This window comes from Leptonotus elevatus, chromosome 1, assembly GCF_054856555.1.
Source record: "Leptonotus elevatus isolate MCC_2025b chromosome 1, RoL_Lele_1.0, whole genome shotgun sequence".
In the NCBI taxonomy this organism is placed as follows: Eukaryota; Metazoa; Chordata; class Actinopteri; order Syngnathiformes; family Syngnathidae; genus Leptonotus; species Leptonotus elevatus.
The window spans coordinates 28162156-28180833 of record NC_141239.1 but is presented as its reverse complement, the minus strand read 5'-3'; the positions used below and the strand labels follow the sequence as shown (position 1 = coordinate 28180833).

At 41.7% G+C, this 18678-nt stretch overlaps 1 protein-coding gene across 2 annotated transcripts in view; it reads right to left on the bottom strand.

Moving 5' to 3' along the window:
- The window catches only part of adcy9b (adenylate cyclase 9b), a 59751-nt gene extending 42675 nt beyond the window's left edge, over nt 1-17076 (bottom strand). For both annotated transcript variants that reach the window (XM_086088575.1, XM_086088585.1), the window contains exon 1: nt 14197-17076. In XM_086088575.1, coding sequence (XP_085944701.1) covers nt 14197-16000 — 1804 coding nt within the window. In that variant the 5' untranslated portion in view covers nt 16001-17076. The remainder of the gene's footprint in view (nt 1-14196) is intronic.
- Between the last annotated feature and the right edge of the window lie 1602 nt (nt 17077-18678).

Genomic DNA, 18678 nt, shown 5'->3' with positions numbered 1-18678 from the left:
TCGACTTTTAATGGTTGCTATTTACCATTTATATAAATCTTTTGTGAAGTGACGTTAGAGACGAGGAGCTCTGGGTTATTTGAGGCAGGTTTCCGAGACATTGAGATTCTTTTATCAATGAAATGCAAACTATCGGCCGATCCCAATCCAGCCGATCAGATCGATGTAAAATCTACTATTTTTTACTTCAATTCAATGGAGATAGTGCTTCTCCTTCTGTTGTACTTGCCTTGGCCGCCTGGGGACAGTATGCTATTGTTTACCATCTTCCCAACTGCTTCTCAATGTGAAGTGAGTTCAGTTCACTGCCAACATGCAGCGCTCGTATATAATTTTTTTGTTCACAAGTCAAAGCAAAAAAATTGGTTACTCATATCTCAAGGTACCACTATACTATAATCTTCCTGGTATGTAGCCAACAAAAGTGGCTAGTGCAGAATATTTTTTCCACATAAAAACATCACTTCTACTGTTTTGTTTCCGGTCAGAAGAGGATTTTATCGCATGCAGCTTCATAAGGCATTGAAATGCAACTGATGAACGTGTGATAGCCAAAGTTTTTTTTTTTTTTCCATTTATTGACTGACTGATGAGGGTAAATGATCAGATGCAAACTCACCCCACCAGCAAGTTCCTTCCGTATCTTCTCCTCGGATATCACATACCGTGCTTATTCAACACACTGACAAATGGTGTCCTGACTGGTAGTTAATGATAATGTTCTAGATCTTCTGCTAAATATAACGCATGGAAATACAGAAGGAAGGGAAAAGGGGATGCAGGCAACACGTTGGCACTTGTCTGCATTGGCATCCTATTAAAAGAAGAACCGATTGATTGAAGTGGCTGTAGCCAGACTTCCCGCTCTTGTACTTAACTGTTGTTTCTCACTCATGTAAAACCAGATGGAGGAAGAGGCTTTAGCTTTGATTTGACATAGACGTCTCACTGTATAATTAAGCAGTTGCTGCTGTCACATTGCAAGCCATTCCCCGCCAGACTTTTTGTGTGTGTGTGAAATAAACAGCTGTAAATCAAGTTCTATTCTCTAAACTAAACAGCCATAATTTAAATCATTACTAAGTCATGATGCCTCATTTTCCTCGGCAGGTTCCTGTGGTGTTAGTGTGAAATGCGTGCACATTTGCTACTCATATTCCATTTAGATGTCACAGATTATATAACATTGGACATTTATTCGACTTTGGTGTGAGATGGCTAATTGTAAGCTGTTTTTTTTGTTGTTTTTTTTACATTGTCAAAATGACCGCTTTAAATAAAAATAGACAACATCCTGTTTATCTTCAGGCTTCGGTTCTTGAGGCGTTTTCGTGCGATCATGTCGATTTGTAAAAGTGGTATTTGTACCTAGTGCAATTTGGGGTCATTTCCTGTCACAGCTGGTCCTTTTTTGGCATACGAGAAACTTTGCTTAACAGCCCGGCTGCTTTCATTGGCACAAACACTCATTTTTACATGCCCTGCACACAAATCAACCTCTGCATTTAACCCACCACAGCAGTAAGCACAGTGAGCCTTTATTAGTAAACGGCCACAAGGAAGTTAGTCTCGTGTCATGGCACATTATCTGTACAGTAGGAACAATTTAACCTGAGGCCTTTCAAACATAGGATACATCTATAGGTTGCTGTGTGTGTGTGTGTGTGTGCTGAATAGAAATGGAACCATAAACGTGCACTGATTATGGAAGGTCCAGTAATCCCTAATGTTATATGCAATTTGTGTTGCTAAAAGTCATAACTGAATTGCCAAACCTTCACATTGTTTAAGCAGAAAAAACAAACAAAAACCCCTACTGTTGACAACATTGGATATACATGACACATGCTGTACCAAATAGTAATGCTCTTACAAGGAAAATAATGTTTAGTTTAGATAAAGCACATGTTCAAATAAAGCCTTGCAAGTAAACAGATTCAGGGAGCAGGCGAGGGGATGAGAGCCAAGACAGACTGACTAGTCAGCATGGCAGAAAAGGAGAATGACATGGGCAAAAAGTGAAAGTGACAAAAGGTTAGGGAATTACCTCTGCTGGGAATATATCTGGCACTTGACACGCATGCACACAAACACACACACACGGGCAGTATGTCAGTAACAGTCTTGAGACATGACAGCGTGGGGGCTATCAGCTATGTGGATGGAGGAGCAGCTGACAGCTGGAAGGGGACACAGGAGGGCCGTCGTTAACTTGTTACTAATATTTTGTTCTATAGGAGCCCACGGAAGTCACCAAGAAACATCACAATAAACGGCAGCAAAGACAGAAGGCAGTTTCCCGGTTCATTCCTAAGTTTTAAAATGGACAAGAAAAATTTGGGACTTTTTAAAGACTTGGCGAAGCGAATTCAGAGATTTAAAAAAAAATAAAATAAATGGCAATAATATGTTCTATGCAGCCCCACTGGTCTAATTATTGTATTCTGGTCAATATTGCGTTAGTGCAATATGAGTTAAGAATCCAGCCGTTTTTATCCATCTCAGGGAACGGCCATTTTGCCACTTGCTATCAACTGAAGATGACATCAATGTTGCTCAGGGCTCAGGCAACAACCAATCACAGATCACCTGTTTTCTGAAGCTGAACTGTGATTGGTTGTCACCTGAGACCTGAGCAACATTGATGTCATCTTCAGTCGACACTAAGTCGACTTAAGTCGGGAAAAAAATGGCTGTATTTTGCTTCATAACTCATGTTCTACAAATGTAATATTAATCAGAATGTCATGTTTAGACTAGTGAGGTCACATATAACATATTATTGTCAAGTAATGTTTAAGGTTGACTTCTACTACTATGTGTACATATAGCATTTTACTGTTTTTCACTATTTCACTTTATTTTATTTGGGGGGGGGGGGGGGGGGGCAGTGATGCACTTCAGTGTCAAGTATGAGAAGGGCGACCATATTTGCATTTCCAAATAAGAGGACATTCAGCCCGTCCTCAAAATGCGTAAATGATACTCTCAGTTTACTCAAAGATGCCCTAAATTATAACAAGTTTAACGTATGCCTGCTCTGTATGGGTAGAGAATAAAACAAAAAAACATAACTCTTTTCTTAAATCTTACTTGACAAATGAATATATAATGACAATGTTCTAAGACCAGTGTTTTTTGTTCCCACGATCGACTTTTTTTTGCCTTTTGTTTTATAGGGGTGGAGGTTCGAACCTGCACGCAACCATGTCTACGGTTCGGAAGCGCAGAGCAAGTGAGTCTGGGCCGCCGATGAAGCTTACGACCTTATTTTAACAAAGCAGGAAGAAGGTATGTAAAGGCTGACCTACTTTTTTCTTTAAAAAAGACGTTTCTAATATATAGCAATAATAACATGTCTGGGCAAAAGAGAATGTTTGGTCACCTTCAGCATGAGTCCTCCCACACGCTATTAGAACCTTGAATGCCTTCATTCTCATCAGTCAGTATATTTATATGCAGTCAGTAACCCTTTCAAAACACGGGCGGTATTCGGGTTTTGAAAGGAAATGTAAACGCATGCAAAAACTTGAATATGCTCTTATTAAGGTTTTTCAAAAACCCGGGTTTACTCCTTTCGTAACCCAAATTCTTGTTTATATGAATGCATTCACAATACCTTGATTGAACGGGGCATTGGTTTGTCTTCTGTGCATGCTCTATCCACAAGAAATCTTGGTCTTTTGAGTACAGTATCAACTTGAATGCACAACGCTGTCCCACTCGCTAAACAAGCCTAATTTGAATACATTGATTTCTCCGCAGCGTTTTCATGTTATAAACATGTTGGAAACAAACATGATGAAGAAGCAAAGAACCACACTTTTGGCGTGAGAAGAACTACTTCATTAGTGTGGTGAGTGAAATGAATATGTCTTTTAAGTGAGCGTAGACAGTTACAAGGGGAAATGACGTCTATTTGCGTAATGACGCTGTCCGGGCGTCGCAATTTCAAACAGGATATTCCGACTCATTACAGTAGCCGGATTTACATGGAGCCAAGTATTCCGATTTTAATGAATCCAAACGGCCAAACGGAATGAAAATGCTCCATGTAAACTAGTGTTGTTCCGATACCGTTTTTTAGCCCCGATACCGATTCCGATACACAGTTTTGCAGTATCGGCCGATGCCGATGCCATACTGATACCTAAGGGGTTTTTTTCTCAACATGAAAAAGCTGTCCTGCCATTCGTACAGAGCATTCAAGGGCCAATAGGATATCTTAGCTCGGCATGCAGTGAACATGTCACACATCAGTGAATGTCATGCATGAGCATGACACAAGATGCTGCATCCAAAGTCCTATATTAGCATCAGAATTAATGGTATCGGCATGTTACTTGTTAGTACTCACCGATACCACTGTTTTAATGCAGTATTGGGGCCTCTGCCGATACCAGTATCGGTATCGGAACAACACCAATGTAAACACCTCAATCGGAATGAAAAGGCTCAATCCGAATGAAATTCTATCACAACTTGTTTGAAAGTACGTAGAATGTGTTTTTATAAAGATGTTGCTTTAATAAAAGTGCTAAAACTATCTCAACTACTGTGGTCAGTGAGGATTTAACTCCATCTTGATAAATCACATGATTGATGTCCACGCGTCCCACGGCTCTAACGGGGCTGATATGATTCATTCGGAATGATTTCCATTGGAATAACTAAAAAGTCTCCATGTAAACCCGGCTAATGACCATGTATATGGGAGTAACTGTCTGCTCACGCATGTAAACAGGTTGTACCGAATGTTTCAGAAACCAGAATTTTGACCTTAACCCAAATTAATATAAATGTAGTCAGTGGGTATCAGGCCTGAAATCCAGTTACTTATGCCGCTTTTCCATTAGCCCAGCACGACACGCTACCACACCACACGGTAGGGAACGACACTACACGGCCTCCATTGCATTTTCATTACAGCAGGTGTGAGGCGGGAAGGGGGCGGGATCATTTGAACTGTCCAAGCCAAGCTTGCACTCCCGCAGCATGTGCGGCTCGCCATAACATTTCACGAGTGGCAAGTCGCGCCAACATTGAACCATATTTACAATTTTATATGGACCACCATGGATGAAATATTGCAATCTTTATTTTACGACTCACGAAGCTATTTCTGAATGGAGAGCTCAGCCTCATTCATTTAACTGCCGCTGGAGCTCTCATCCAAGTGAACGGGAACATACAACCAAGCGAGTTGCGATCTTTTTAAACCACAATCATTACAAATCCATCCGCAAGTCCCTTTTAAATTATAAATATAGTTCAGCGTTGTAAAACATGATTGTATTTATTGTATAAACTGCATTTTTATGACTTTGGCGAAGACCGGCGGGTGCCTCTTGCCTCGCTTGCATAAAATAAGGAAATGGGCGTGCTCCCCGGCGTTGCTTGCTGCGTTGCTGTCGGCCAATCAGGTGACAGTGACGACCGGCGCTGCAGAACCACTTCCGAGATGGTTCTAAAAAGCGGTTCCGTTGTAACCGCTCGGCCCCGAAAAAGTCCCATGGAGACGCGAGCATCAGAGGACAACATTAGTTACTGTGACGAGGCCCAAGCCTGCGGAGCGACGACCCGGTGAAATATATGGCAGCTATATTATTGAGGTTCAAACACAAATCGGGATGTGTAGGCACAGCATTCGAGACAGACGGCTTGATTTTTCACTTCATTTGATATATTTGCCAGTTTTTCAAATTTGGATTCCCTTTACAGGTGCTTAAAAAATTAATTAGGGAGTTTTATGTTAAAGCTCTTCTTTGAGCGGCATCAAGCAGCTTCAAGAGCCAATAATCACAATAGAGGCCCTCAAGGTTCTTTTAAGCCCAAATCAATTGAATTTCAGTTAAATGATTAACTCAACGAACTATCTGAGCTTTTATGCTCATTCAACAACATAATAAACACTAATGGAATAAAAAAAAAATGGATGGGGTGGGACACAATTCACAGAAAGAAAACGAAGATGGTCTTCAAATAGTCTAACAAAATAATTCATGGCAAAGAACACACTTTGAAAACGCCATCAGTGGATCCGTGCTTGGCGAGAGCACGAGTGGGCTTCAGGGTGGACCGACTCCCCCCGTCATCTCCCCTCATTCATAATTCATAGAGCCATTTATCACACACACACACATACACTTCCTGCCGTGCACATTAATGAGTCACTGAGGCTGCAAACATTGCCAGGGTGGGGCTGCATGCGTAGCAGTTGGCATCTAAGTGCAGAATGTAAGTGAATGTGCGAAGGTGAGTGGGTGCTGGCCTTCGATGGATTTGTATGTGTGTCACCTCAAGAGCAAGAGCTATCTATCACCATCAGTAAAAGCTACTGTGACATTTTCTGCGCCCTTGCTCACAAAAGGAGGAAAGCTTAGGCCGCGTCAATGAGTCATGATAGCGGGTTTATCCGGCGAGCATCTTCAAGGCCGCAAGGTGAGTTTGGCAACATGTACAGCTCAACTAACGCCGCCTAAAAAGCGGTCAACCTCGAGTGTCAAGTGCACCGGGGAGATAGTAAACGGCAGATTTGCTCAAATTTCTTTCATTATCAAGGTTTAATGGGTTCAAAGCGCAGCAGAGATACTTTCGTGGCATTTTGGCATGTTTCTGCTTGAACATAAAAAGTTCAGTGGCATGTTTCGTATGGAAAAAAATTGTGAGATGTAGGAGACTCATGTTTCCAAAAATGTAATTGTTAGCATATTCAGAAAACAAGTACAGTAATTGTATTTCATTCGGAACATTTTGATATTGTTAAGTGTGGAAAAATATGACTCTAGAACCATTTTTTTTTGTGCCAGTAATTCATATACAGTACTCATGTCAGTAAAGCTGACTGAATTTCAAAATGAAATTAATTGGGTTATGCATTTACCGTTTTTGATCGAATTACATGAAAATGATCCCTATATATATATATATTTTTTTTTTTTTAAACAGAGCTGCCTTGTAACTTCACTTAGTTGAAAGTGTGTGTAGCAATCATGAGAAAGATGACACAGTTCAAAAACGGAAAGCACCATATTGAACGCCGCTGATGTTCAACTAACGTTATTCGGTGAGCGGCCAAAGCCTTGTACCTCCAAAATAGTCACTTTTCAGGAGACCCCAAAAATGGCATGTTTGTTTAACCATTAACATTGCATGAGAGTAAGCCATTTCCAACACATTTGATTGGTCACTAATGTGTAAAACAACACCCACACATGTAGACTGACCAATAGTATATAGATTTTTTTGAATTGTGAAATTTGCCAAATTGTGACTTCCCAGTGATTTCTAAGTTGTATATCTGAAAATAAACGACCATCTCGCCATTTTTCTCAGTCTTTTTTCTTTCTTTCTCTTAATAGTTTGAGGTGTCACGGAATTAAAAACATTTGCGTTTAAGTCACTGTTCAGCTTGTTTGTTTTTTTTATTATTATTTTACATAAATCTTGTTTCATCCGCTTTTTGGTCAGAACCCATGTTTTTGGTCAAACCAACACACTGTTGATTACTAAAGAACAAAAAAAGCTAGAAGTACACTTTTTTTTCTGATGAGAGAATGCAGTCATATGGTGGTAGGTTCAGTTCTTATATTTTCACAGAACCCAATACTCTGTGGATGTTGAAAAATCCATCAAATCACCCTATAACGGCTGTCCATACGGAGAAGTCAGCTTTGAAACAGTTCGCAGAGAAGATGTAATATATTGCATTATGTTACACCTTCAAATAAACATCTTTCTTTTTACTAGACGTCTGGTACTATCTGCAGTTGAATAAATAAATGTTGTCGACTCCTATTTGCAACACAACTTGTTGACTGCTCTGTATTGAATGTCATACCACAAATTAGACAGAAAGAAAACCAGCGCTATGTCCGCTCATCCTGCCTCTTATCCCCCAGTAAGAGCTCTGTCCTTTCAGCTCCTTGAATTGTCCGTTGCCACAGCGATTAGCCTGGGCGGGCCCAGGACACAGCATTGGATTAAAGAGTATATGTGTGAGTGTCAGTGTGGTGAATGTATGAGGCAGGTGGAGCTGCACAACGACCCTGAACACATTGAACTTGATTTGTCTCCCGTCAAAGTCTGCACTGTACATCTGTTTCTTTTTTCTCCACATAACACCAATCAATCACACTTCCCCCTTCTCTATATGGATTTCAATCCATCTCTGTTGATGGGGTTGTGATGGCAGCTATACATACGAGCACCTTTGCAAATGTGAGAACAGAATTTCTGCATGCAATCAAGAGCAAGAGCAGTCAATTTTCTTGACGCATTCACACATCCAGATGGAATGAGTGCCCAGCGACAGAGAGTCATAAATGTAGGCGTACTGTAATAACACAAATACAAGGGTATTTGATGTACCGTACATGAAGAATTCCATAGATGCGACTCGAAAAATGATAACGCTTCTTTATTTTGCTCAAAACAACAAGTGTATTAAAATATGAGTTCATAACATTCAAAGTGATTTTCCCATCCCTTTAAGATTTGAAAGATTAATTGATCATGGATTTTTCCACATTGTTGACCATAGAAAACTAAGCAAAGATTTGCCTTTCACTACACTGTCAAAAAAAGGATGTCTAAAACGATGCCGTTTTTGTTGTTGTTGTTGTGAAAAACCATCACATGTAAATGGCCACTTAAAACGTCAAGCAAACGGCGTTAGTGGCTCAGTAAAACTCTGTCCATTAGCAGCATCAAAAGCCAATATCTGCAGACGTAACGAGTAAATAAGTATATCTTCAGGCTTCAGCACAGCTCACTAGAAGTCGTGCGTTCTGCTTCACATCGTTCATGTGCTGAATTTGTTCTGAAGGCATGTCGCCTCCTATCAGACACACAGCGGTGGTGGCGATGGGTGGAGGGGTCACCTTCTATGTCACATTAGATAAAGACAGGACACTTCAACATAGAGCCAATAGTACCGCTGGGAGAGGTCTGCATCGATACATGAACGCTCAGCAGGGAGCTAACAAAGCCATTCAAAAGTGATTCCAATTGTCCGCTCTTGATCCTTACAAATCCCCAACACCCTCTGATTGCAAACATTTTCCGATGCTCCTGCGCAGAAAAAGAACAGGTAGTCCAATCTGCTGAGTAACAGTGCGACACTGCAGCAAGACTAAATGACTGCAGCTCTATAAATCCACCTTATCGTCACACTGTGTAGAGCTTTCCACCCTTCCCGTAAAGGCTCCATGCGTGTTTATGGAGCATGACGAGGCATCCTAAAGAAGTACATACTGTACTTTGGCCAAAGGACCATACAGGCAACATCCCCTCAAACGCATACCATGCAATATTAAATGGTTGATCAGGCCCAGTAATGTGTTTCATGAGGCGGAGAGCGGCGGCTGCAGGCTACGAAATACCTGGGATGGCCTACAATATGCAGTACAGTGAGACACTGTAAAAGTCCCTGTGAAGTATTCGTCTCTTAGCAGCTACTGTATAAAATCTCTTGCCACAGATTGGCTTTAGCCACAGATGCTTCTATTCAACTGGCAGGTAAACAAGCTCATCTCCACCTGTTAAGCAGAAGCACCTACGCCTGAAGCCAAAATGTTTCTGAGATTTTACTCTCTGGACCTGGATTTCCCTAATCCTGTGTATGCACCACACCCCGTAGTCCCAGTGTATTCAGGCAGGACAACAGTAGACCAACAATCTCACCATAGTTTTTTTTTTTCTTTCAAATGCACCAATCCTCTAAGACAGTGGTGGGCAAACTCGGTCCTCGAGGGCCGGAGTCCTGCAGGTTTTGGTTTTGGTTTTGCAACGCAGCTGATTCCAATCAACAGGATCATTACCAGGCTTATACAGAGATTGCTGATGTGCTGATCATATATCAGCTGTATTGGAGAATAGAAACATCCCAAACCTGCAGGACTCTCTCGAGGACCGAGTGTGCCCACCCCTGCTCTAAGAAATTCACATTAGAGCATTACAAAGGCTGTGTCACACCAATAGGAACGTATTAGTACAGATGGGCTAGGAACTAGAAATAATAGTTCATCATACTTTGTTTTCCCAACAGAAAAGCATTGGGAGCAGAGACTTGTGGGATGGAATCGGTCAAGAAAGACATGCTTTGACAGGTTTTTGTTTTCTGTGACAAGTTTTTTAATCTTACCTCAAACCCATCAAACACCTTTGAAATGAACTAGAACAGAGCTGGCAAGCATGGCCATCTCATTCACCTCTTATATCAGTGACCTGAAAAAAAGGACAATTTGCCCAAATTTACGCATCTTTTTGTGATGATTCTAGATGTGGGGCCGGTGTGACTGAGAGGTTATGGCAAACAAAAGATTAATGGTTCAACACACTCAGTTTCCCCAGACTGCGTGTAGGTTTGAATGAATTGTTTCCATTCTTAATTCCTTAGTGGTGTTGAACAAAAACATGGTCTGTGTCGGCAGAACTGCATGAGAGATAGAATAGCACGAGTTTATTTTCAGGGTTCTTTCCCATTGCATTTTGGTGTGTATCTGTGTCAAGTTCACAGGTCGTACCAATTGTAGACAGCATCATGATAGGCAATCAATCTGATTCAATGTAAATACAACAGTTGCCAGTCTGGTTTCTGACCAGGGTGTCAAGCCAAATCTGAAATGATATATGAAAAGTGAGAGCTGCTATCATTAATCCCTTTATTATTTAAGATTACTGAATCTCATCTAATTTGTGACCTGCCATGTGGCATGGAGAAGAGCAAGCTGGCCGGGAGGGAAAATACTCGACACAACTCCCTCAGCAGTGAAGCCAGCAAAGGTCATTTTTATAATTTCAAAGGGAATGTGAGATCATGCTCTACCTTGAGGCAAGCCTTGCATACAATTTAGGAAAGAGTTAGACAAATTATACAAGAGAGCAGACAAGTGTTACTGAACTGAATGAAAACGCTCATTAAATCAGCATTTAATTTGGGTTATGAAGTTATTTGTTTTTTATTCATGAAATTAAGTGACAAAACTGACACCTTATTACGCTGCTCAGCACTTGATTAATACTTTTCTACTGGGAAAACTTTGTACTATTTCGAGAACCTATAGGGTTCAAAGCTTGTTGTGTCGATACCATGTGGATGACTTTAACCACTGCTAGTTGCTCAATGGACCCTTCCTGTAGAGCTAGGTATTGGCAACAACCACAACAACAACAACGCATATCACGATATCGGGGTCCTGATATGATATGCATCATGATACAAGCTCCCTTTCCATCACGGCCACGCACAAAACAACACCTGGCCTCAGATGTAGGTCCAAAAAGGGAAAAGGAGGACGCACCGGACATACATTACAGAACAGCTGTATTCGAAAATCACCATCACATTTGGTTCAACAACGAAGGAAAAATGCTAAACGATACTAGCATTTCATCAACAAGAAAATTGAAAATCAACTGACTACATTATGATGAGCCACAAATAGCTAATAGTATATAACAAAATAGGCGGGGATGGGGAGGTATTGAATCTAGAGTAGGGGTGTTTAAAAGAAAAAAAATTCGGCAATATATCGCGATATTACAGCGGGCAATTCTTGACTTGATTTAATATGAGGCCGAATCAATGTTTAAACATCAATTTTTGACGTAAATATTCAACAAAACGTCTTACTGAGGGTTAGGGATCACATTTTAAGCATGAAGAATGTTATATTAATGGAACATTAGGCCTTAACATTTTATTTCTTTTTTTATTTCTTTTTTCTGCGAGAGCTCAGTATTGTTCATTCGGTAATTTTACCGATTCGACATGTCATCATCATTGCTCTCTCTCTCTCTCATTTTTGTATTTTTATTTTTTTATTTGGTATGTGCGTGAGTATGAGCATGTGCGTGTGTGCATGTGTGCGTGCGTGTGAGTGTGTACTCATTAATTCACCTAAAACCTATTAAAAATCCCATACCATTCACCTAAACCGAATACTTCAGAATCCAGCTAGAGTCGTGAGGTTGTCAGGAGACCCGAAATACCGGAATATTAAGCCTTAATATTTTATTTCAATGCTCTTCAAACATGAAAGGGATTGCAACCGGTTTGTTAAATACAGAGGCTCACAGTTATAAGCCTGAAGTTTCAGATAAATAAATACATTTTCATACAAATCTTACAGTGTATATGTACAAGTTTACTGATTAGTATTTTCTAAATTTGAGTAAAAAAACCCAACAACAACCGATTTATAGATTTGCATCGGGATTAATTTGTATCAAATCAAATCGTGACTTATGAATCGCAATACGGATCGAATCGCCAGGCACTAGGCGATTAAAATCCCTAATAGAGTATGGCTACCATTAACGAATCTTTTTTTAATTGATTATTATAACAAATAACACTTAAGTTTGCCAAAATTTATGTATATTAACACTAAAGTCACTTTAAGAAGGCAAAAGCCAAAAGACAATACTTTAAAGTAGCACTAAGGAACTTTTCAACCTTAATAAAATATGTTCATATGTCTTCTGATGAAACATCGACTTAAAACGAGTTAATTGTTACCTTTGCCATGGCCTGAGGGGGTCTGTATCATTTTTACTGGCACTAAGCAAGTTTAAGGAGGACGGTAGGAACACTGCCACACAAAAAAAACTACAAAAGTGCTGACTGCTTTATGGCATACGTCACTCCCCCCCTTTCCCCATTCGTTACAAAGACGGAAGTCAATTTGAATGCCGACGCACGATTACTGCATTCCTAGGAGAACCTTCAAAACAACCGAAACGTTTTGTCTGAGAAGGCAAAAAAGATAAAAGAAAAATGGAAGCTACCCAGATAAAAGCACAGTCAAGGATTGGTCCGGATTTCACTCGCTGGCGTAAGCTAAAAAAACAACACAATGCACTTGTCCTCATGGGAAATGTGGTCTTCCTTATGGCATAACATTACCGCGTTTGCCCATATGGCACCACCTTAACGTAAACTGAAAGTTCCTTAGTGATGCTTTAAATCTCTTTTACATCTGCAATTGGGCTAGTGACCAAATTAGGATGTACCCGCTCAAAGTCAGTTGGGATAGTTTTCAGGTCCCCCGTGACCCTAATGAGGATAAATGGTATCGAATCCAGGGATGAGCAATGGGATGGGGCACTAAAAATGGTGTCGCACTCCAACATTAAAGATGCTCATCCTTGGTACAGAAAATGGATGAATGGATGGATCTCTTTTGCTGGATCTCTCTAAATGTCCACGTTTATCAACTGAGACAGTTGAGTGTAGGTCATCTTAATTGATGTCTCAGTCGGGAAAACCGGAATTGTTCACACTTGGAATCCAAGCTGTAGCGCTACCAAAGGGATTTATGCCAACTGATCGAGACAGTGGATGGATATATATATATATATATTTTTTTTTTTTTACAAGACATGAAAAAAACTCCCCCGACAGCCAGCTCTCTCACCGGCTCAGTAAATCTTCTTGGAGAGGATAAATCTTAAGATTGAAACTGAATACATGGTGGAGGAAAAGTACGGGGGCGAGGGGTGGGTGGGGTCTAACACCGTCCAACACATTTATCCTCAATCAAAAAAAAAAAGAAGGGGGGGGGGGTGGTAGCAAGCGCAAAAGTTGTTGTTGCTCATTAATCTAAGAGATGAGGGGAGATGGAGGCCCATAAATCACTCGACGACCTGGCAAACAAAATGCACTTTCACTCAGCGGCGTCATTGCAGACTGACGTCTACACTGATAGAGGCTAATTGGTGTAAATGTCATCATCAATGTGAATCCGCGCCTAAATCAATGGAAACAAATTGGACAAAATCAGAAAATAAAAGTTTGAAAGGGCAACTGCAAAGTCCTCCTGGCTGATAATGGCTTATATTGCAAGGCTTAATGCATAATTTTGTAAAAATTGGCCATGAAATATTCTGGTAATTTGAGGACAAAAAAACTAGGTTTACAAAGCAAGATTAGACCACAGCTTCAGCTACATTAATTTATAACGGCATCTAAAAATACAAAGCAAACTGGGTATGTTAGGAGCAGGGATGATACATGGTAAAGGCAGGACAATTGGATGATGACGTTAAACTTTCCTCCAAGGAAAGCCATACAGGACACAAAGACCTAAAAATGCCTTTGTAGCCAATGAAAATTGCAATAGTAACTCACCACTGCAGTTTATAGCCTAGCAACTGTTGGACACTCAACAACAAGCTATAACTTCCACCTACCTTTTAGCTGGTCTGCCACCACACTCTGTCCGATTCTTTCGTTGACCTGTCCGTCTTCATGTTGGTAGCGGTCATCTAGAAAGTTGGCGGTAGCTTGTGAAAGGTGCACCTTCCCGGCCACACCCAGTTGTTCCATCAGGTTGGCCAAGTTAACGTCGTTGGACCAGACGTCAAACTTGAAGCGTTTCATGCCGAGGATGCCGCACAGGATGGTGCCGGTGTGGACGCCCACCCTCATGTTGACCATCTCCCTCTTCTCCTGGCAGAATTGTTCAATAGCCTGGATCATGCCAAGGCCCATTTCCACACAGCAGTACGCATGGTCGGGCCTGGGTTCAGGACATCCAGCCACGCAGTAGTAGCAGTCCCCAAGGGTGCTGATCTTCTCACAGCCGGTCAGCTCACACAGTCGATCAAAACGTCCAAACAAGTCATTGAGAAGCCCCACCAGGGCATGAGCAGATTTGTTGGCAGACATTTTTGTAAAGCCCACAATATCGGCAAAAAGGATGCTGACGGGCTCCATCCTTTTCATGTTGAAAGGTCTGAAGATGATCTGACCTCGAGGGATGGAGGTTTTTTTGCGTTTATTGTTCTTGGGACTGGAGATGACAGCAGCTGCTCCGCTTGTGGAGTAGCGCTTTACCGAACTGACGCCTATGTCCTCATCACCCTGCTTCATCAGTTCATCTGCCACAATTCTGGGCATGACAGAGTGGATCATTCGCTCCTTTAAGGCTTTCTCCACCTCTAGGTCCTTGCCATGCATGATAGCTTGTCCCACTTTCAGGAAGGTGCTGCGTGACCGCACTTCAGACATGATGAATAGATGAATACCGATGGCGTGTGCACACAGGTGGAGCAGGGCTTTGGCTGGTCCCAACCAACAAAGGGTGTCCAGGTCTTTCTCGGGGGTTAAGATCAAATTGCCACCCGTCTGGGTGAGATGGAACCAGCCCAAAATCTCAAAACTGACCGAGTAGAGGAACCCGAGTAGGACAGAAGCAAAGAGGCGAACATGAAGAACACTGTACAGCAACAGGAGAACCTCAATACAGAGTGAAAAGGTGCCAACAGGGGAGACACAGGCAGACCAGGCGCTACCCTCTACAATCTTTAAGTAGGATAAGTTGTGTGTAGGTCCACTGAAATTATTGACATCTAACAAATCAGAGAGAGTCTCCGGATCTCTGAAGCGTGACGTCTGGATCTGAGGGGCCAGGGTCAGCATGAAGGTGACAACAATGAGCAGCAGGGAGGCTTGATTGTAGCAGCGAGAGTAGAACTTGGTAAAAGTTAGGAGGAAGAGGAGAAAGCAGAAAAGGAGAAAGGATACAGTGGGGATTAGAAAGACCATCCTGTTGCAGCGGGATGGGTTGGCAGCAAAGTAAACTCCCCAAAGGATAGCGGCAGCAGACAGGTAAAAAAGCACATAGCGGAAACGCCGTTGCGTCTGAGGGAAACACCGTTCTCTGCAAGCTTCCTCCAGGATGGACGAATCAAATTTAGGGTCCCAGAAGTGACCGGCAGACCTCTCGAAAAGCTGAGGGACCCTCCTTTGCGACCGGAAGCTCTTGACCAATGTCCTCTTGACTGCAGACTCCCCAGAGCTACAGCTGGAGGAAATACTGTACTTGCAGTGTTTGGATCCTGCCATAAAGCCTCCCCCGATAGAACTAAGTGGCCCGCCTCCGTGCTTGTGTTTGACACTACTACCAATCCTCACTGAGACGCCCTCGCCACTCGAGTCACAGCTCACTTCTGTGTTGTGAGGCAGCAGTTGTTGACGTTGGGGGGATGCCATGTTGCTATTGCGAAATCCAAGGCTTCAAGAAAAATCCAAATAGGAGGAAGGCAAACTGTGGAGCCACAGTATTAGAACCACAGCGATGATTGTTAGAGCTCTTCAAGGTGAAAAGGCAGATTGAAAAAAAGGAGAAGCTCAGTTAGCATCAGGTCTTCACCTGATGGAAGCTTCAACTGACTTAAGCAAGATTTTGTCTAGTCCATTGGCACACTTGATATCAGTATATGCAGTCCATTTGTTTTGATGCATTGCACAGTTCATCCTTTGTAGGACAGCACGGTTTGATTAATTGGTAAAGCATTTTAGATGGCAATTACAGGACAGGTTCCAGAATGTAAACTATAATTGTGGGGAAAGTGTCATTGATTTGGTTGAGGCTTTAGAGGATTTAGATTCAGTCTAAGGGCGCAAGGTAATGTTTAACTGTAGCCCTTCCAAAAATGTCACAAAGATTATTTCAAGAGGCCAGACAGAACCAGAAATTAATCAAATGCACTGGTGATGGTCATTCGCTGAGTTAACATGTGTCAACAGGAGACAAAATATTTACTTCTTTTTGCAACATCTCCTTTGAGGCTCCATTCAAAAAAGATCAAACAGTTTATTGTCCTGGTGTCCGATTTAGAAAAAAATTAATAACCCAAGACATTACTTCATCATTATCAGTCAATCATCCCTGAAGTTAGGTTCTTGCTTGGTTTCCTGGGAAAATGGCAGACGACAAAAAAAAGAAGCCCTCCGGGGTAGAGTCTCGGGCTAATTAAAAGGTCCCCACCGCCTCTCCCGAACACACCACAGTCCCACAGGTCAAAACGGCACGACGACGCCTTCATCCAGCCACTTTAATTGAATTGCAAGAGGTGATATCCATACCTGCAGTTCCACACGAATAAGAAGGCAGCTTCAAATCAAATCTATGCCTCCTCCGACGTGAGACAGGACTGTTTTCTCGCAGCTCGCACACATCCAACCCGTCCTGAAAGCACCAACACCTGCGAGAGACATGGTGTGAGCTTCTTCCCGACCAAAAGCATCTTCACTGTGCAGTTACGTGTGCGTGTGTGACTGTTTGACTGTGTGTGTGAGAGAGGGAGAAAAGAGGACGTAAAGTAAACGAAAACACTCTCTTCTTTTCCGACCATTCCTTTCAGAATAAAACGAAGTCAACAACTGCACCTCATTTCCGATTATTCACTTCAAAATAAACGGCATACGGTAACCAACAAGATTTTGCGCGATGTGAGTGAACAACATATTAAAAGCTAAAGTCGTTGGTTTTGTATTTAAAATACGACCCCCCCCCCCCCCCTTTCCCATTATCAGGCTGGTAATGTATCAAGTTAAACATGAAAATGACAAGATAATTATTCTTACTTCGCCGTTAGCATTAGCATGCTGTATCTTTTTTTCTTCTTTTGAATCATTTGACCGTTTATTATGCTCTTTAGCGCTACACACAGGATTTGGATGGAATTGCAACAGCACTGAGTCAATTGGTAGACTGCTTGAGCTGTCAAATAAAAGTAAGGCACACTAAACTTTAGATACTAAACTGTACATTGCAGGAGATGTAGTCATCCACTGGGATTTGGAATTAAAAACAATAATGTAGAGGCTTGCCATACATTACAATTTTCAAAGACTACTTGTACAGGGAAGGACAGGCAAAGTATGGGCCCACAGTCAACCTCCAGCCTGCTCTGTTCTACAACTAGCCCACCATTGACACTACCAAGAGTCGTGTCATATTTGAGGAATTAAAGTGTACCTCTGGAACAACCTTTTGAAATATTGATGGGGAAACGGAGCACAGTAAACTTTGATAAATACCTGGTGTTACCATTTTGTGTCTATTCTTGTATTTGCCAAAATAATTTGGCTCGTTAATTTCAATACTCACCGCCATGTTTGGGGCGGATGTAGCATCACCACGTTGACAGGCCGTTACTCGCACCCATTAGCTATTACTGAGTGAGATCCCAGATCGCTTGCCTATGGATGTAAGTCTGTCATCCAGACTTGAATATTTATTTATTATTATCTATTTAAACGGTGGACAACTGGTACGTCCGCCTCACAGTTCAGAGGTCGCGGGTTGAATTATAGGCCCATGTGTGGAGTTTGCATGTTCTCCCTGTGCCTTTTTTCCGGGTAATCTCAATTGTCCCCAGGTTTGGCCCCTAAGTACTAAAGTTTGCCCACAATGGCTTCAGACTGGAGCTCGGAGAGCTTTTATTTTGAAAAGCGATTCTAACTGATGGTGAGTCCTCACTTGACCCAGTAAGTGTGTGGGTGTGAAGCAGACAAAAGAAGACCCGTTGGGGAAAGGGGAGTGTAACGACCTACTATAAGGTTGTTATGGAGAATGAATGTAATCGATTACAGCTTTTAAATGTGCAGACTTAAGTTTTGTGGGTGAATCATTTCAGCCTGTGCAAATGTTCCCTCCCAAACAGCAGCAGCAAGGACACATTCAATGTTGCATGCATCAAGTTATGCAAACAAACGCTCTTATAAGGCTTATGTCTTGAGAGAATTTCAACCACTTGTGCACACTTGAAACAATGTGCCCTTTACGAGAAAAAAAAAAGGGAATGAGACCTGCACGGTAATTAGATGAGAGTGTCATTTACATAATATTAAAGTGAGCTTTAATAGGAGGCACTCTTTGAATT